Raw genomic sequence first — 16,459 nt, 5'->3', positions numbered from 1 at the left:
GACTGCATGGTGTTTTCTTTATAACTTTTTAATTTTGTGTTTTTATTATGTAAAGCACCTTGAACCGCCTTGCTGCTGAAATATCCATCCATCCATCCATTTTCTTTCACCCTTGTCCCTCAGTGGGGTCGGGAAGGTTGCTGGTTCCTCTCCAGCTAACGTTCCGGGCGAGAGGCGGGGTCACTGTTACAGCCCTTGGCCTCTTGAGGCTGTGCAGGCTCCTTTTGTTATGCAGATTCAGCTGTGGGAGCACACCTTCCTGATTGGCTGGTCTGAAGGCTGTCGGAGAACAGTTCCACTATTGGACCAGCAGAGGATTTTYCAATCAATCAGATGTTGATGAGGCCCACCTGCACCCTATAAAGGGCTCCTGAATCCTTCCTCTAGGGGGGCAGCTAGTTGGAAGAGGTTTTGTGAAGCTGTCCCCCATGTTTGGCATGTTTGGTGTTTTCAACTGCTTGGGAAGTTTGTTTTGAACCATTTTGTACAACTGCTGTGGCAGTTTTGAACTATTTTGTTTCTGCTTGTTTTGCTAYGTAGCTTTACAGCTTTAGATTGCTTTGCCAAGCTAGAATCTTGTTTGGGAGGCTTGGTGCTCCCTTTGTGTGCTCTTTCCTCACCTTTTGGGTTATTTTGAGTTTACTTTGAAGTGACTTGTTTGGACCCTTTTGTAACTTTAATTTGCACTTAATATTCTTTAGTTTGTTGACCCCTTTGTTTTGCATTAGTTGGGTTAAATTGTATTGTTTTGGAAAACTTTCTTGTAATAAATCATTTTACACACCATTTGTTCCTCTGGACACATTTTATGTTATCGTCCCTGGACCCCTAGACCTTGGGGGCGTAACAGTCACCTGGACAGGTCATCTGGACAGGTCACCAGTCTGTTGCAGGGAAACACAGAGACACACAACCATGCACACACACACTCACACCTAGGGACAATTTGGAGAGACCAATTAACCTGACAGTCATGTTTTTGGACTGTGGGAGGAAACCGGAGTACCTGGAGAAAACCCACCATGCACAGGGAGAACATGGATACTCCATGCAGAAAGACCGGGGCCGGGAATCGAACCCAGAACCTTCTTGCTGCAAGGCAACAGCTCTACCAACTGCGCCACTGTGCAGCCCTGCTGAAATATGTTATACAAATAACTTGATTGATTGATTTTACAGGAACAAATATCTCGTTTGTCATCGTTTTAAACCCGGCTGCGTGTGGACCGGGCCTTTCGATGAGGCAGCCAGCGTCCAGAGTTACCCTGTTCATGGAGAGGCTGCAGACTGAGGAGACGCAGTTTGAGCAAAGAAACAACCGCAGACTCTTCACACAATTCTGTGAAAGCTTAGTGCCGAAACAAAACACGAGCCTGACAAAAATGTCACGCCAGCCTGATGGTGAGCAAGTCGTCACAAGATTCCTGTCCAGGGCTAGAAAGTTACAGCTCTGAAACAGAGAGGAGAAAAAATGCCTTTTCAGTGGTGCAGAGGGGGAGGGATTTGTGTTGAGAAAGGCCTCAGATTGGGAGGCTGGACTTTTTGACAAGCGCTTTGTTAGCAGAGGAGTCGCATATTAATTGCAGTGAAGGGCGGCTGCCACTCGCTGTCAGTGAGCTTTCCTCTGCAGCGCCAGGTGAAATACCACAGGCTCGAATTCAACATATAAACACTTTTCTTGCGCATTGTTCTGCCAAAGTGAGTGTTGAGTCTCGAGTGAAAAGATGAAGGCTGACGAATCTGATCCAGTTTGTCAGAAACTTGTCTGTCCGCACCTGAGTAATGGCTTAAAGCCCTGAAAGCTGTCAAACTGCACAAGGCTGACAAAACATATATCATCCTCTGTTTACACACACGCTATTAAGACCGGTGTGCATTACAGCAAGTGGAAACCTGCGTGCGATAAATCCAGCACGTTTCCAGAAGATCATGGTGGGAAAAAAAATGATTATGAAACTGAAATAAACCTGTTTAGAATCTAGAATGTAAAGACTTCAATAAAATCAGAGACGAGTCAAATCGGTTCAGAGAGATAAACAAAAATATAAAACCCAAAGTAGAGGTTTATAATTAAATTTTGACACATTAAGTTGTTTTAAATGCTTTTAATTATGCTTTCTATACTGTTAAGCAAAAATAATAGTTTCATACGAATCAAATTAGATTTTTTTTCATGATAATCACCAAATAGGTCTGGGAATCAAAAATTAGCAGCAGTGATTTGAGTTATTTAACCTGCAATAAGAGAAAAATGGGGGTAAATTTCTAATCCCCATATTTTCCACTTCTAGCTTTTGGCAAATGAATTTGCATATTAACTAAATATTTAACTCTGAGCAAAAATATTTAGCTTCATGCTAATTATTTATCTGTAAGCTAGTTTACTTGCAAACTAAATATTTAGCTTGGTGCTTAAGATTTAGCTTCTAACAAAATATTTAGTTTGCTAATTAAATATTTAATCTGGTGCTAAATATTTAGCTTAGAACTAAATATTCAACACCAAGCAATATAGTTTGATGCTCAACATTCAGTTTGAAACTGTGACATTTATAGATGAATAAAACATATGGTGAAAATATGACTTTGGAAAATAAACCCTGATTTTTTTGTTACAGCTAAATAACAAATTATTGCTGTTTATTTTTGACTGTGTAACTTTAGAAATGATGCGCTTTAAGGAAAGGTTGTTCTGGATTCGTCCTAATCCGACTTTATGTCTTCAGCTCCTGTTTCCATTGTGTCTATGAAGCTCAGCACTGCCCCCTGTCAGTGTGGCATGGTACTTTTTATCACCCTCTGCATTTTCACTGCACCTTTATGTCCCATCAGAAACACTATATATGTCACATTCACGGGATATATTAGGCAGACTGGAACGTTAGCATGTAATCACACTTAGCGACGTAAAGAGAGCCAGCAGGGAGCATGTGCTAACTTCCTGCATCAGTAATCCAGGTGAATTTCAGGGATTTTGGCCACAAACATTTTAAAATTATACAGAAAATAAATTTATATACCCATCAAGTGGACAGAATGTCTCATTGTTAGTATTCTAACTTGTCAGGACGACAGGTGAGCACTACTTCACCTGCCTGCCCTGTGTTTACGCCACTGGTACAAATGTAGCAGAGTTTACACGCAGGTCAAAACCCATTTGAAAAAAACACTGCAAAATACCGTCATCTATCACTTCTGTCATGTTGCTCAACACATCTTTTGTTGAAATCTTCCCCAGTTAAAAGACACGTTGCTTCTGTAATCAACAAAGTGTTTCAAAGTGCTGGAACCACGTTTTCCCTTTATGCAGTTCTATAGCCAGGATAATTCACAGTTTACTGGTTCTAACAGATTATTTACACAAAGCCCCTCTTTGGTTGCGTTCACACTGCAGCCTGATGTGACCCAATTCCGATTTTTTTGCCAGGGCCGCTCACACTGCCAGTAAATGCTTCCTGTATGTGTTCTGCAGTGTAAACGGGCAAACGACCTGAAGTGTCCCGCATGCGCAGTAGAGGGCGCTATAGCGTCATGGTTCTCAGTGTTCTGCCAACCGCCATAAGAAGAAGAAGAAGAAGAGCTCAGTGTTTGCGGAAGTAAACATGGAGGCTAACGGTGTAGCTTAGCTTATATATTTGAAGTTGTTATCCGGCCGGAGCAGCAAATTAACAACTTAATCCTCATTATAATCCGTCATGGTTGTTGTTTTTCTTCCCACTTGCGTGAATCAGGACGCAGAATAGTGAGATTTGTTGAGTATCAGTGACGTTCAGTTTGGATGAATGCGGTGTGGACGTTATGGTCGCATTTGAATCGGATACGTATCAGGTAAGGGTCACATTCGAAAAAGAGTCCGACATGTGCTGTTCACACTGCCATGAAAAGATCAGATACAGGTCGCATTACGTCAAAAAAATAGGAATTGGGTCACTTTAGGCTGCAGTGTGAACGCAGCCTTAGTAGTCACAAAATATCACATTCTGGTTTGTTTGTTAATTTTGTACAAGCATCAAGGGGTGAGCAGATCTCTGACGAACCTGTTGAGCTGTGATCTGTCTTGAAAACATTTTTTTAAAATGCTTTTTCAGATATAAGAGGAAAAGAAAATGCTTCATAAAGATACATGTGATTGATCTGAATCAGGTTGAAAATGTATCTTTGGACAGAGATTAGTGACAATTCAATCAATCAATCAATCAATCAAATTTTATTTGTATAGCACATTTCAGCAGCAAGGCATTTCAAAGTGCTTTACATAATTAAAATAAAAACAGAAATAATCAGTGAGAAAGAGAGAGATTTAAAAAAAATTAAAAAAAACAAAATAAAAATAAAAACAAAAAAAACAAAAAACATTACATCATTAAAACGTCGAAAAGAAAGAAGAAAAAATTAAAAACATTAAAGACATAAAAACATGGAAGACATCAAAACCCACTCTAACCCTAATTTAGCCATAAGCAACTCTAMACAGGTGGGTTTTAAGTTGAGATTTAAAGGCACCCAGTGTTTCAGCTGTTTTAAAGGCACCCAGTGTTTCAGCTGTTTTTTTGATATTACCAGACAATTGTCTGTTTCTCTTTTTTGTAAGTGGTGTTCAATTTGTGAGCATGGCTGAAAGAAAGCAAGCGCTCTTCTAATCCTAAAGATTTACGTATTTTATAACTATTTAAAGTTCTTTAGTTTCACTCAGGTCATATTCAAGTCTTTCTCTCTCTCCTTTTTACAACAGTAGGATGAAAAGATCGACAGTCCAATCAAGGGACGGCTCCTGACAGGTTTAAACTGCTACTTCCTGTAGCCACGAGCTACGCTGCAGTGCTAACTCTGACTTTATATTAAAATAGCTGGAAATGTTTCTGGTGTTATAAATCTTAGTTATTTCTCTAACAAAAACAACAACTGATCGTAAACAGGAAACTTCTGAGGGATCAGATTATGCTATGATTATATTTAAACTGTTATGTTTCTGATTTCCTGTAGCCGCTAGCTCTGCTACGGTGCTAACAGTCGCTCTAAAGGAGCAACAAATGGAGATTTAGTTTCAGCTGCGTAATTTATAGTGTTTTTCTGTTAAATTCTGTAAACACATTTCTGTTGGCATTTCTACAGGGAAAAAAACTACTTTGTTCTTTGCTGCTTTATTTATTTATTTATTTATTTATTTATTTATTTATTTTATAGTTAAGTTTCTACACCTGCCGCAAGAGGGAAGAACCTCCGTCAGTCTCCGCTTTATGCGTTCTCACATTCCCTTCTAAATAAATAATGCCTGGTTTTCTACACATCAGGTTAGAATCAGAATATTTACATGTTAAAACTCTGGAATTGACAGAGAGTATTTTTCTCTTACCAAGGCTGCATGATGTATTATAACAGCTGAATCTCTTGGAAAAGACGTCAGAAGATCTATGATTTTGTCTGAGATCTTCAGCCACTCTGTGGTGATTTGCTTATCTTGCAGGTTGAATTTTACTCAGGATGAATGGTGAATGATGATGGATCACCTTTTTATTTGCCAAGTATTTTTCTGAAAGTACCTACCAAACTGTTTCCAACACTTGCTTCACTGTGTAACTAAAACATATGGTGCTTCAAGTTAAGTTGAAACAAAACCTCACTTGTATTTTATGGGTATGAACTTGGAAAAAAAAAAAAGAAATAGATGAGATCCAGGAGCACTGTCACTGAATTTTGTTTGTGGAAAAAAAATCCATCCAAATCGCCATACAAACCTCATACCACGTATTAAAATACAGCATTTTTCCCCTTCAGATACCTGATTCTCCAAATACAAACAGACATGTTGCCTCTTTTTTAAGTCCTTAACACCACTAACCCCACTCCTGTGCATCTGTTAGAGATGAAGTGGTCCTAACAGCTTACAGATGCGGACTGAGCGCTGACGATGGGCAGGTATTCAGGGCTGACTCCATCACCCCCCCATCGACTCACTGTGACAAGCCTGAAACACATGCTGGCTTTGAGCTTTCTGCTTCACTTCTGCTACAAGTTGAAAGGCCTGGAAACACATTTGGATAAAAAGAACCAAACTATCCAGTCCTGCTCGCTTTCATCTGTTTTCTCTGGTTCCATCGGGTTGTGAGAAGAGGACACAACTCAATTATAGACGCCAGTAAAGTTCCAGAAGCCGTTATTTTTCGTATACATGCCTTAAAATGTTGCAGCAAAATGCATTGAGTGCGTTCCTCATTCATTTTTTAATTCAAATTTAGTAATTTTTATTAAAATATGTTGAAGGACTCTTACTTGAGTACAGTTTTTGGCTACTTTATAAGCACCTCTGACATTTTACTGCAGAAAGTTGTTAATTTCTAAATTATCACTCAGTGTGTGCAGATATAGATCATGTGGCTTTGTTCTTTGTATAGCCTCTTTCAAAAAGAGGGTATTCTTAGTCATCTATTAATATCTAGCTAGCTAGGTAGCTGCATCTCTAACTAGCTACATATAGCTAACCAGATCTAGCAAGCTAGCTAGATAAGTAGCTCAGTATATATCCAAATTGGCTGTTATATTACCTGGTCAAACATGGGAGACAATTATTTTAAATAGCTAGATAGCGATCTAAATCTGGCTAGCTAGATGTAGCTAGCTAGATCGGCTAGCTAAATTTAGCTTGGCTAGCTAGAGCTAGATAGATAAAATTTGGCTCAGTCAATTCAGAAAACTAAACATTAGATAAGAAAATAAGCATTACTTTGTATAAAGGATACAGAACAAGACTTGTTAAACCATCAAAGGCTTAGTTGAAATTTTATTTTATCATTTGTTAATAATCAACATCTGTTATTATCTGTCAGAGAATATTATCAAGCAGGGTCATCATCGTGCTGCTGCTTTCTTTCAGCCACAGCCACCAGATGTCCAGCAGGTTGTAATATTAAACAGCAGGCTCTAACAGTGAATGGCAGGGCACCTGCAACAAAGGCAACTACAAAGCGGCTTGCTCTGACAGCGTTTCCTTTCTTCACAGCCTCCGACATGGCCCCCGCACCATCTTGGAAAAAGATCTCGGTGCTGTTCGGTGCTCTGGACCAGATGCCGGTCCCCGGAGAGTCCTCCAAAAGCAGCTTTTGCAAACATGGAGGAACCGAGGTGGAAGGATGAAGGAAGGCACTGGACAACCGCCTGTAAATCTGCTTGGAGTTTTGCTTTCATGAGTTGCAGTTAAAGAGAGAAATAGCAAACACTTGCTTCAGGAGATCCAACAAAACAAAAAAAACAACCTGCAGCAATCTTTCTGGTTCAGACAGATGATTTGAAAGAACCGCAGTTATTAATCTTACAGCAAATTGAGCTCAGACGTTTAAACTTGGATCCCAAATACAGTTGTATACAGTGGCCAGATTAGGGATGGTTATTTATCGTATTATCTCCTAATTCAGTTATTTTTTTACCTTTTTTTCCCACTGCAGAATCACCAAACCTTACCAAAAATTTGTACTCTTGTTTCTAGTCCAAGACAAATAAGACAAAATTTACTCATAAGTAACTTTGCAGCAAGATAAAAGCTTATTTTTAATGAAATAATTCCTTAATATTGTTGAATATACGAGTTCCGCTGGCAGATAAATTCATTTTTTATAACAAGACAAATTTCCCCATGTTGTCAGTGAAATAATCTGCCAACGGAGTTAGAACTTGGTTGCTAGGTAACGAGCTGGCTGGGCTCGGGTTGCTAGGTAACGACTTGAGATAAGTGAAATAATCTGAATTAATATTGCTTTTCAACGATATTGAGGATTTATTTACTTAAAACAATCTCCTATTTATTGATGTTATGTTACTTTTAGGTTAGTTTTGTCTTAATTCAAGGGAACTAACATATTTTCACTAAACCAGAAATCCTTGGTAAGATTTTGTGTTTTTGCAGTGTTGACATTTCTAAAGTTGACTCAAAATTTGCTTGACAACTGAATGGAAGCAAAACTACTGTTAAGTGGAAATGAGGAAATGAAAAATATTTAGATACCAAAGTCATCAATTTAGCTCTTAGGTTTGGTTTTGGATTTTAGTTCAATTTTATAAATTTTTTAAATGTCATAAAATTTGTATTAAAAAGTTGCCATCACTGTTTCTTCAGTGTCACGTTATGTTTTTATTTTAATTATGTAAAGCACTTTGAAATGCCTTGCTGCTGAAATGTGCTATACAAATAAAATTTGATTGATTGATTGATTTAATTATGGAATCTATTGATTAGGATACCAACACTGCACATTCCAGATGCTTTTTGTTTGATCTTTTTCCCCAGTATGGCAGTTTGGCAGGACTATTTTACTTTTTTTTTATATATATTTGTGCAATTCTGGATAATATTAGTGTAATGAGAGCTGATACAGGCCTGTCGCAATGCAAACTCCTTCTTTTAAACCTAAATCTGGCAGGGTGTATTTCTGTGGCAATAAGCAATAAATCAATTAATTTAAAGCATAATAAATAAATAAAAAAGTACTTTTCTCTTTTTATGTCAAAAACTTGATGACAAAAATCTTCAGTCTGGTGTTTTGGTCTCTTTTTGTTTACAAAATATAATTTTATTTATTGTTTGTTTCTGTTGTTTATTTATTTTGAATATTTAAAATGTCTTCCAGCTCCAGTGTTAAATGTTAATCGGAATTTAAAGTTTATTGATCTTTGAGAGTGTGTTCTTGCATTATTATTATGTCATTACCTGCAAAAAATCAAAAACCAATAACTTCTGGGACAATTGATCATCCAGTAACATGCGTTACTGTGACAGGCCTTTTCTGATAATACACTAAATCGACGTTATTCAGAGAAACAAGACAGATTTTCAGCAGAGCTGTAGAATATACCACTTTTCAAATCCACCATCTGTAAACAGTTTTTCTGCTTTAACCAACAGCTTTTTATCTGCAGGATATAAAACTAAAGATTCAAACAAGGCAAAATGGAAACTGGAGCTTAAGTGAGCTTATAATAATTCTTACTAATATCAGTCATAAACTATACACTAAACGTATGAAGGATTGTGAAACGGACTCAAACAGTGTGAACTGTCGTACGTTAAACAAGCTCCTCATGACCAGCATGCTGCCTGTCGCTGCTGTTTAAACAGCCACTTCATCATCAAACTCAGGGAAAAATAATAAGCGCACCGCAATGTGAGCATTGGTTATTCAAATGGGAAGCTCAGGTGACACAGAGGAAAGCAAACAGCTTGCTGCCAAATGTGGCACATGTAAAACTAATTATAGCTCACCTTTTGTTTGCTCACACCTGCAGATTAGCGCGCGGCGGCGGCGCGTGCATCACTGTCTGTGTTTCTGTAGCCGTCTGTCAGAGACACGACATGTTTGAGAGGGAATAATCAAAAAAGGCCAAATCATTTCATATCTTCATTAACACGGAATATAAAATAATTTAATTTTGTCGTTCTTTAATAATTTAAGTCAGGAATAACAGATTCATTTGACAGCAAATATGTAATTCTTTCTTTTACACTGTCACAAATGTTTTAGTTTTGTCTGATGGGAGACAAACAGGTTTTTATTAGTGATTATATCATTTATAGCTACCATGAAGGAAGTTTCCATTCATTCTTCTAGAAAAGAAGTTGCTTTTATTATTCTTTCCTTTTGTACATAAGTAGGAAAGAAAGTTTTCTAAACAAACACAATATATGTATATTTAAGGTGATCTAAGTACACCCCTAAAATATTTTATAATGTGTAAATATGTAAATATACATAAATAATAAAGGTCAAAAATAATAAGATTGTTATGAACAAAGATCAATGTTACTTAAAAAACTTTATGCTAAAATCTGTCAGTTATTGTTGTACAAAATCAGAAACTCAAATTTTCTCCTTCACAGTCAAAGTGACATTTTGAGACATTTATGAAACATTGCTGAATACATTTGAATATACTTGACATACATTTAAAAATGTTATTTTGATTTGACACAACTGGAAATCACCAAACCACATGCCAATGTGCTGCAATAAATATAAGAAAAGTTTTGTTTGCATTTTGCCAAAAATATAATTTGCACTGAATATTTTTAGTGGTTAAAAAGTGTAAACTTTAAAAACAACACAGTTTTTAGTTGATTTGTTCAGGTTCCACATGAATAAAACAGGATTTTGGAAGAAGAATACGTCGTCTTTGTACCTGAATATTCCATTGTCCCACCCATCCATTAAAAAACGCCGGTTCCCTTTGAATAAAATGTCATGCCTTTGACTTCCCGGAGACTTTTTACGGCACGTTTCAAGGTGAATGGAAGCCGCAACCACTAGTCCTTTCACTGACAAATGACTGCGGCCAAGCCCTTTCCTGGCTCTGCGACTCTAAAGACGCCGGCGGCTGCAACCGCGAAGCTGATTCGATTTGTTTACTTTGGGGAAAATTTACATTTGGGAACCCTCTGTGCATCCTTTCTGTAGATACATAAGAAAGAAGAGAATTGTTAAGGAGGGGAAGTTAAGATCAAAGTTCAAATGAGCTTTGGTCATTGACCTGTGAGTTTAGTCAAATGAGGTTGGTGAAGCCTTTGAGCGTCTTCCCAGGTCATCCCAGAGTCACGGCTCATCCACAAACTATGCCAAACTATCACTTTGAATAATAAATGATGCGTTGCAAATTCTTCTGACGGAATTTAAAAAATAAGTTTCACTCATGTTGCTGCAAATGCACCTTTTTTTCCACTTTAAATAAAGGTAACTTATGACAGCACATGTTTACACTAAAGGTATTTCTCAGAGTGAATGATGAGAAATATTTTGAATACACATTTCTTTAAGCTAACCAACATTATTTGATTTATTTGAATGAGGTACACTCGATGTCAACGCAAACAAATATTGAGCTGCAGGGGGAAATAAAGCAGAATAATGATGATAATAATAATTATTATTATACGACTGTTGAGGTTTAACAAACAAATATCCAGTGAAAACAGCTTTTATCTTTTCATAATGAAATCAAAACACAGTTTCTGATGTCAAAATGATGCAAATAAAGTTTTGCTAAACTTCTGTTTAATTTGCATGCCGAGCCTCTGGAACTCCACAATGCTATAATCAGACTTACTGATATGTAAATACCAGCTACATAGTTTCAGACTCGGCTCTTGTTTGTTTGGAGCTCAGGTGCGTGTTATTCATAAAGACTCGGTATTAAAACTCCAGAGCCGCGCGGAACCCATTTTTAAACTGTGGATCAGTGCTGCCATCTAGTGTTCATCTAACGAAATGCCTGCATAAACTAGAACGTGCCACCCATCCATCCATCCATTTTCTTGCACCCTTTTTCCCTCAGTGGGGTCGGGAGGGGTGCTGGTGCCCATCTCCAGCCAACGTTTCGGGCGAGAGGCGGGGTCACCCTGGACAGGTCGCCAGTCTGTCGCAGGGCAACACAGAGACACACAACCATGCACACACACACTCACACCTAGGGGCAATTTDGAGAGGCCAATTAACCTGACAGTCATGTTTTTGGACTGTGGGAGGAAACCGGAGTACCTGGAGAAAACCCACCATGCACAGGGAGAACATGCAAACTCCATGCAGAAAGACCCCAGGCTGGGAATCGAACCCAGAACCTTCTTGCTGCAAGGCAACAGCTCTACCAACTGCGCCACTGTGCAGCCCTAGAAGGTGCCACATTTAGCCTAAAATATGGACATTCACTTACAAAACTTCACCTTTGACGACAAACAATGTGGCAATGAAAGCACAAATTTCATCTAATTATTATTTCTTAAGACCAATAAAACTTGAAATTTAAGATTTTTAATCCAGAAATACCTGCAAAAAACATGTTAGTGTTTGAAAGTATGAGCTGGTGTCGAGTTATGCTGGGAAATTAATTACATTTGAAGTTTGTTAGTAGAAGAAAGCGAGAAGTGAGCAACACTGCAGCCCTTTTCATATGAAACCAGTATCTGACTTTTTCACAGCATAATTTATTTCAAAGTTTATTTGATAGGGACAGACACACATTTACATAGACAAACTGAATGAAACAGCAGTCCCATGTTAGCATCATGGTGCGATAGCAACAGCTAATTCGCAGCACTTGTCCCTAGAATGAGCCAGTTCTGATCTTTTCACACCCAAAAACATCCAACCTGTGCCATCCATGGAACTAATTCAGAAGCGGTCGGATTTAATTAGTAGTGTGAACAACTATGCAAACAAACAAACAGAAAAGGATTTCAGTAAAAAAAAAACCCCAAAGAACTGAGCATCACGACATGTGAACACCTTAGAATGGTTTAATGGTTTAATCCATATCTTCAGTTAAACCTCTTCTGAGGTTTTCACAATAGCCTCAAGGGTAATGTTTTCTGTGTTGTTTCTGCATTTTTTCCTTCCACTCAACTTCCAACTGATGTGGATACGGAGTTTTGTGAACATCCAGCTGGTTAAACAATGATATTTTAAAAATAAATAAATAAATAATAATAATCACAGCTGTAAAGTCAGTAGTTTTCCACGAGATTGAAAGGGCCACAGCATAATTCCTGGGTCAATTTTGGATTATTTCTTACTTTAATAAATACAGCTAATTATCGAAATTATCAATAAAATAAACATGTGAATTGCCCTATGATGGGTAGGGCTTATACCACCACTCGCCTAAAGGATGTGAAAGACAACAGATGAACTTGAATAACTAAACATAGTTATTGTGTAATGAGTCTGCATAAGAGTTTCACGTGTTGAATATAAATGCTGAAAAAAAATCTTAGTACCTTTTTGAGAGCCAAACGAGTGTAAACAGAAAAAATAGATCCAGATCTCAGAAAAGAGCCATAATTCCCAATAATAAGTGGCAATAGAGTAGGCACACGCCCCATATAAACAAAACAAAGACTGACCGATATTCACCCAATCACCAGCCTTGGGAGGCGGAACTTCCGGTGACATCGACAAATCAGTGTCGACGAGGCGAGACTGGAGCAAACTGAATATGACAGCAAAACAACACCGAGGGGGGAGTGAACTTCTAGACACCCGTCATATTTCTGAAGAAACGTTGCAGTAATCCCTTCTAACAGTGTGCGGTTTCACAACAACTGAAAGGTAAAATAATTCACGTCGCTGTTTTTTCTATCTTTACGCTTTTCTAATAACTCTGCGCGGCGTTTAACTGTCCAAACTTTGTGACACGGAACACATCACAGGGTAGCAGTCCGAAACGACAGCTAGCAGGCTAAGCTAGCTAGCTGCTAGCTAAGTTCTCGCTCGAGCCAAACAAACACCTTTGAAATCGCCTCAATTATTTGCTCTGCGAGGCCCCGTCTTTCTGAGCGTCGTATTTAACTTGCATTAAGTCTCTAAAGGTGCTGGCACGACGCTGACAAAAGCCCGACTTTCATTTTAAGTTTGATTTTTGTCTTGCACATGATGGCCACCAGTTTTTTAGGGGAAGCCATGATGATCCAATCAGAGTCGCTTCTTCTTCTTCTTCTTCTTCTTCTTCATGGTGATAGTTCACCAGCTAACGGTCATGTAACCGTACAGGAATGTCTCGGAGAACCCGTTGTGTGTTTAACTTTCACCTTTATATTTTGGTATTGCGCCAGGCAATACCGGTGTGCATTTCAGTCCGATAATCAATAAAACATTGAACTGTTATGTATGCTGCTGTTGTTAACCTGGACGAACCGGGGGTGTCATTTTTACACTGTACCGAAAAATCTGTTTTCAGTATTGACAGCTTATTTTAAATAATAACATTTTATCAGGAAAAGACAGCAATAAACATTATACAGGACTTCAGATCGGCTTTTAATTAAATGTTTCCTACGTTGTATTTTTCTAGGTAGCTTTATGGCATGGGCGGTTCTAGACGGGGTGAAAAGGGGCCAATGCCCCAGAGAACCGTACTGGAAAGATGAGACTAAATCTGTTGTGACTAATAATCCTCTTGGATCAAATTAACATTTTCACCTTCACAGTTTTAGTTTAACCATGAATCACAGATGAAGGTGTTGTACTTTTAGCTTTAGCTGTACTGAAATAGGATGACAGTTTTCATCTGCCAGATCAGGATTCTGCAATTTGCAGTTCTGAAGCTAAAACACTGCCTGTTTTTTTTTTCCTGTTGTAATTTTTGTTTCATTATTTCTCTTCTGTGCTCTCACAAAAGACAAAGCAAGACAAAAACAAAACAAACAAAAAACAACAAATTCCTTTCATTTCAGCTACACAAAAACACATAACTGGCTCCACACTATGATTTGTTTTAAACTGAACACAAAAAAAGTCAAAATGGAAACCTTTTCTGCTTTTACAGAATTTTAGAAGGAGAAATTGGAGCAGTCAGGTTCCTACGATCAAATAACTTGAATTACTGATCACCGGTGGTCATAATAACCAGAGTTTTGCCGGTTTCAGGGTTTCCCCCAGAAAAGTTACAAAGTCCGGTAAGGACGAATGCCCACTAATTATGTGTAATTGGAAGACATTATATGATCAATCTGTAAAGTTTTAAAAAAGACAAACATAAAAAATACAAACAAAATCAATATAATTTTTTGCACTTCTGTTGTACAGGACATTTTTTGTCCTATAACTGCGACTTGTCACTTTATTCACTGAAGTTGTTGGCATGTAAACCAGTAAAGACAGGAAGTGGTTACAGAGTTCAAATTAAAAAAAAAGACACCTGACCTGATGTGATCATATACTGACCGTACTGTGTTGCCAGGTTGTTTCCAACCATTTCACTATTACTGGTGTATAAAAAACCTATAATAAATTAAACAATGCTTAGCCTGGCGGGGGCACAAGAAAAGCCTGACAGCCCGCCAGGCTTATGATACCTTGGGATGACCTTGAATAAACACAAGTGGGTGTTCACCAACTAAGATAGAAGAACATCAGTTATGTTGTTTTTGTTATTGTTATCCACTATGGAAGAGGTTTAAGGTGATTTTCAAACTATTTTAAAGTATTTGGAAGCTTAGTAATGCTCCCATTAGAAGAGTTATTCCCAGTTCCATCACAATATTTCAAATTTGAATATCTAAAGATATGTTTTTATATAAAAGATTGACAAAAATGAAATAGTAAGTGTAAAATGTTTTCCTTTCTTTGTTTCCCGTCGTTGTTTACCTGATCTAAAATCCAGTACTTGTTGTTTATTCCCCTCAGCTGACTGGTGTCCTCTCAGTCCGGTAGATGTCCACTCCGTCAGACACGTCAGGTGGCATGTCCCATCCTGGCCCGTCACCAGGGGCAGGCCTGTCCCCAGGGCCCATCTTGGGCCCCAGCCCTGGACCTGACCCCTCACCAGGTTCTGTTCACAGCATGATGGGCCCCAGTCCTGGACCAGGAACACCCAACGCACCGCACGGCATGCAGGCCCAAGGACAAAGCGATTACTCTCAGGACAACATGTATCCTATGCATAAGGTCGGCTGTCACTGCTACTGCCTCACAGAGAGTTTAACACTTCTTTGTTGTTGCTCTGACAAAACTTCTGAAGCTAATTCAAGTTATTTTGATGCAATTTGTGGAATAAAGTAAAATTTTCTGCTAAATTAGATTTTTATCAAGTGATCGTTGTCACTTCTATTCAGTAATACTTTATTTATCCCAAAGGGAAGCTAAATGTTGTAATTCATAACAGCCAAGTATCTTTAAAAGAGTCGTCATAGACGGTGATGCTATAGGCAGGAAGGTTCTCCAGTAGCAGTCAGTCTTGCAACAAATCTGAAAATGCTTCTGACTGAAGACAGTTGTCTCTGCTTCTCTCTCTGCTCTGCATTCATGAAGCCTCCTTTTGGGGTTGTAGTTCAGATATTATGTGAACCTTTAAGACACTAATTAGCTGCTCAAGGTAGTAAAAATAATACTTTGCTGCTATGGTTACAAATCATAATAAATGTAAAAAGTAAGAGCAAAAGACCTACCAGCTGCAAAAGCAGAGATATTCATTGTAAAAGAAAAAAATTAAATAAAATAAACCCCAATCAAAACGGCTAAAAAAAAAGCTATAAAAACTTGTTCATATATTTACTACCAGTCAGATTTATCCAGCAGAGCAGCGTTTTGAAACAGGAAGAGCAGCATGACCGAGTCTCCTGTTTCTCTGTCTTGTTTCAGCCCCTGGAGGCGGCCATGAATGATAAGACGATGGCCGAGGCGATGCATTTCGGTCACATGAAAGGTGTCAGCATGCGATCCCTGCACAGCGGCATGGGGCCTCCTCAGAGCCCGTTGGACCAGCACAGCCAAGGTGAAGATTATTATTATTATTAAAAAATAAATATAAGTCTTTACACCTCTTGAAATTAAACAACCACAATCTGCAACATATTTTAATGGTGTTTTATGGGATAAACCAACACAGTCGTACGTTCATGGGAGTTACATAATTGATGCTTTTATAAGAGTGACTAGCATTTGATTTTATCATCTTTAGTACTTTTTAAATCAATACTATGAAATCA

General features: G+C 38.2%; 1 protein-coding gene and 1 long non-coding RNA gene across 2 annotated transcripts in view; both read left to right on the top strand.

Annotated features, from left to right (window-relative positions):
- Positions 1 to 8,101, top strand: part of LOC103470733 (uncharacterized) — a 50,176-nt gene extending 42,075 nt beyond the window's left edge. Inside the window, exon 2 of the long non-coding RNA XR_534524.1 lies at positions 6,998 to 8,101. This is a non-coding gene — a long non-coding RNA (uncharacterized LOC103470733). The remainder of the gene's footprint in view (positions 1 to 6,997) is intronic.
- A 4,857-nt stretch (positions 8,102 to 12,958) lies between these two features.
- Positions 12,959 to 16,459, top strand: part of smarca2 (SWI/SNF related BAF chromatin remodeling complex subunit ATPase 2) — a 40,729-nt gene continuing 37,228 nt past the window's right edge. The window contains exons 1-3 of the mRNA XM_008419373.2: positions 12,959 to 13,082; positions 15,159 to 15,419; positions 16,113 to 16,245. Of these exons, the coding sequence (XP_008417595.1) occupies positions 15,186 to 15,419; positions 16,113 to 16,245 (367 nt within the window). The 5' untranslated portion in view covers positions 12,959 to 13,082; positions 15,159 to 15,185. The remainder of the gene's footprint in view (positions 13,083 to 15,158; positions 15,420 to 16,112; positions 16,246 to 16,459) is intronic.

Source organism: Poecilia reticulata, linkage group LG9 (genome assembly GCF_000633615.1).
Source record: "Poecilia reticulata strain Guanapo linkage group LG9, Guppy_female_1.0+MT, whole genome shotgun sequence".
NCBI lineage: Eukaryota > Metazoa > Chordata > Actinopteri > Cyprinodontiformes > Poeciliidae > Poecilia > Poecilia reticulata.
The sequence above is the reverse complement of the archived record's forward strand: the minus strand, read 5'-3'. Positions and strand labels throughout refer to the sequence as shown.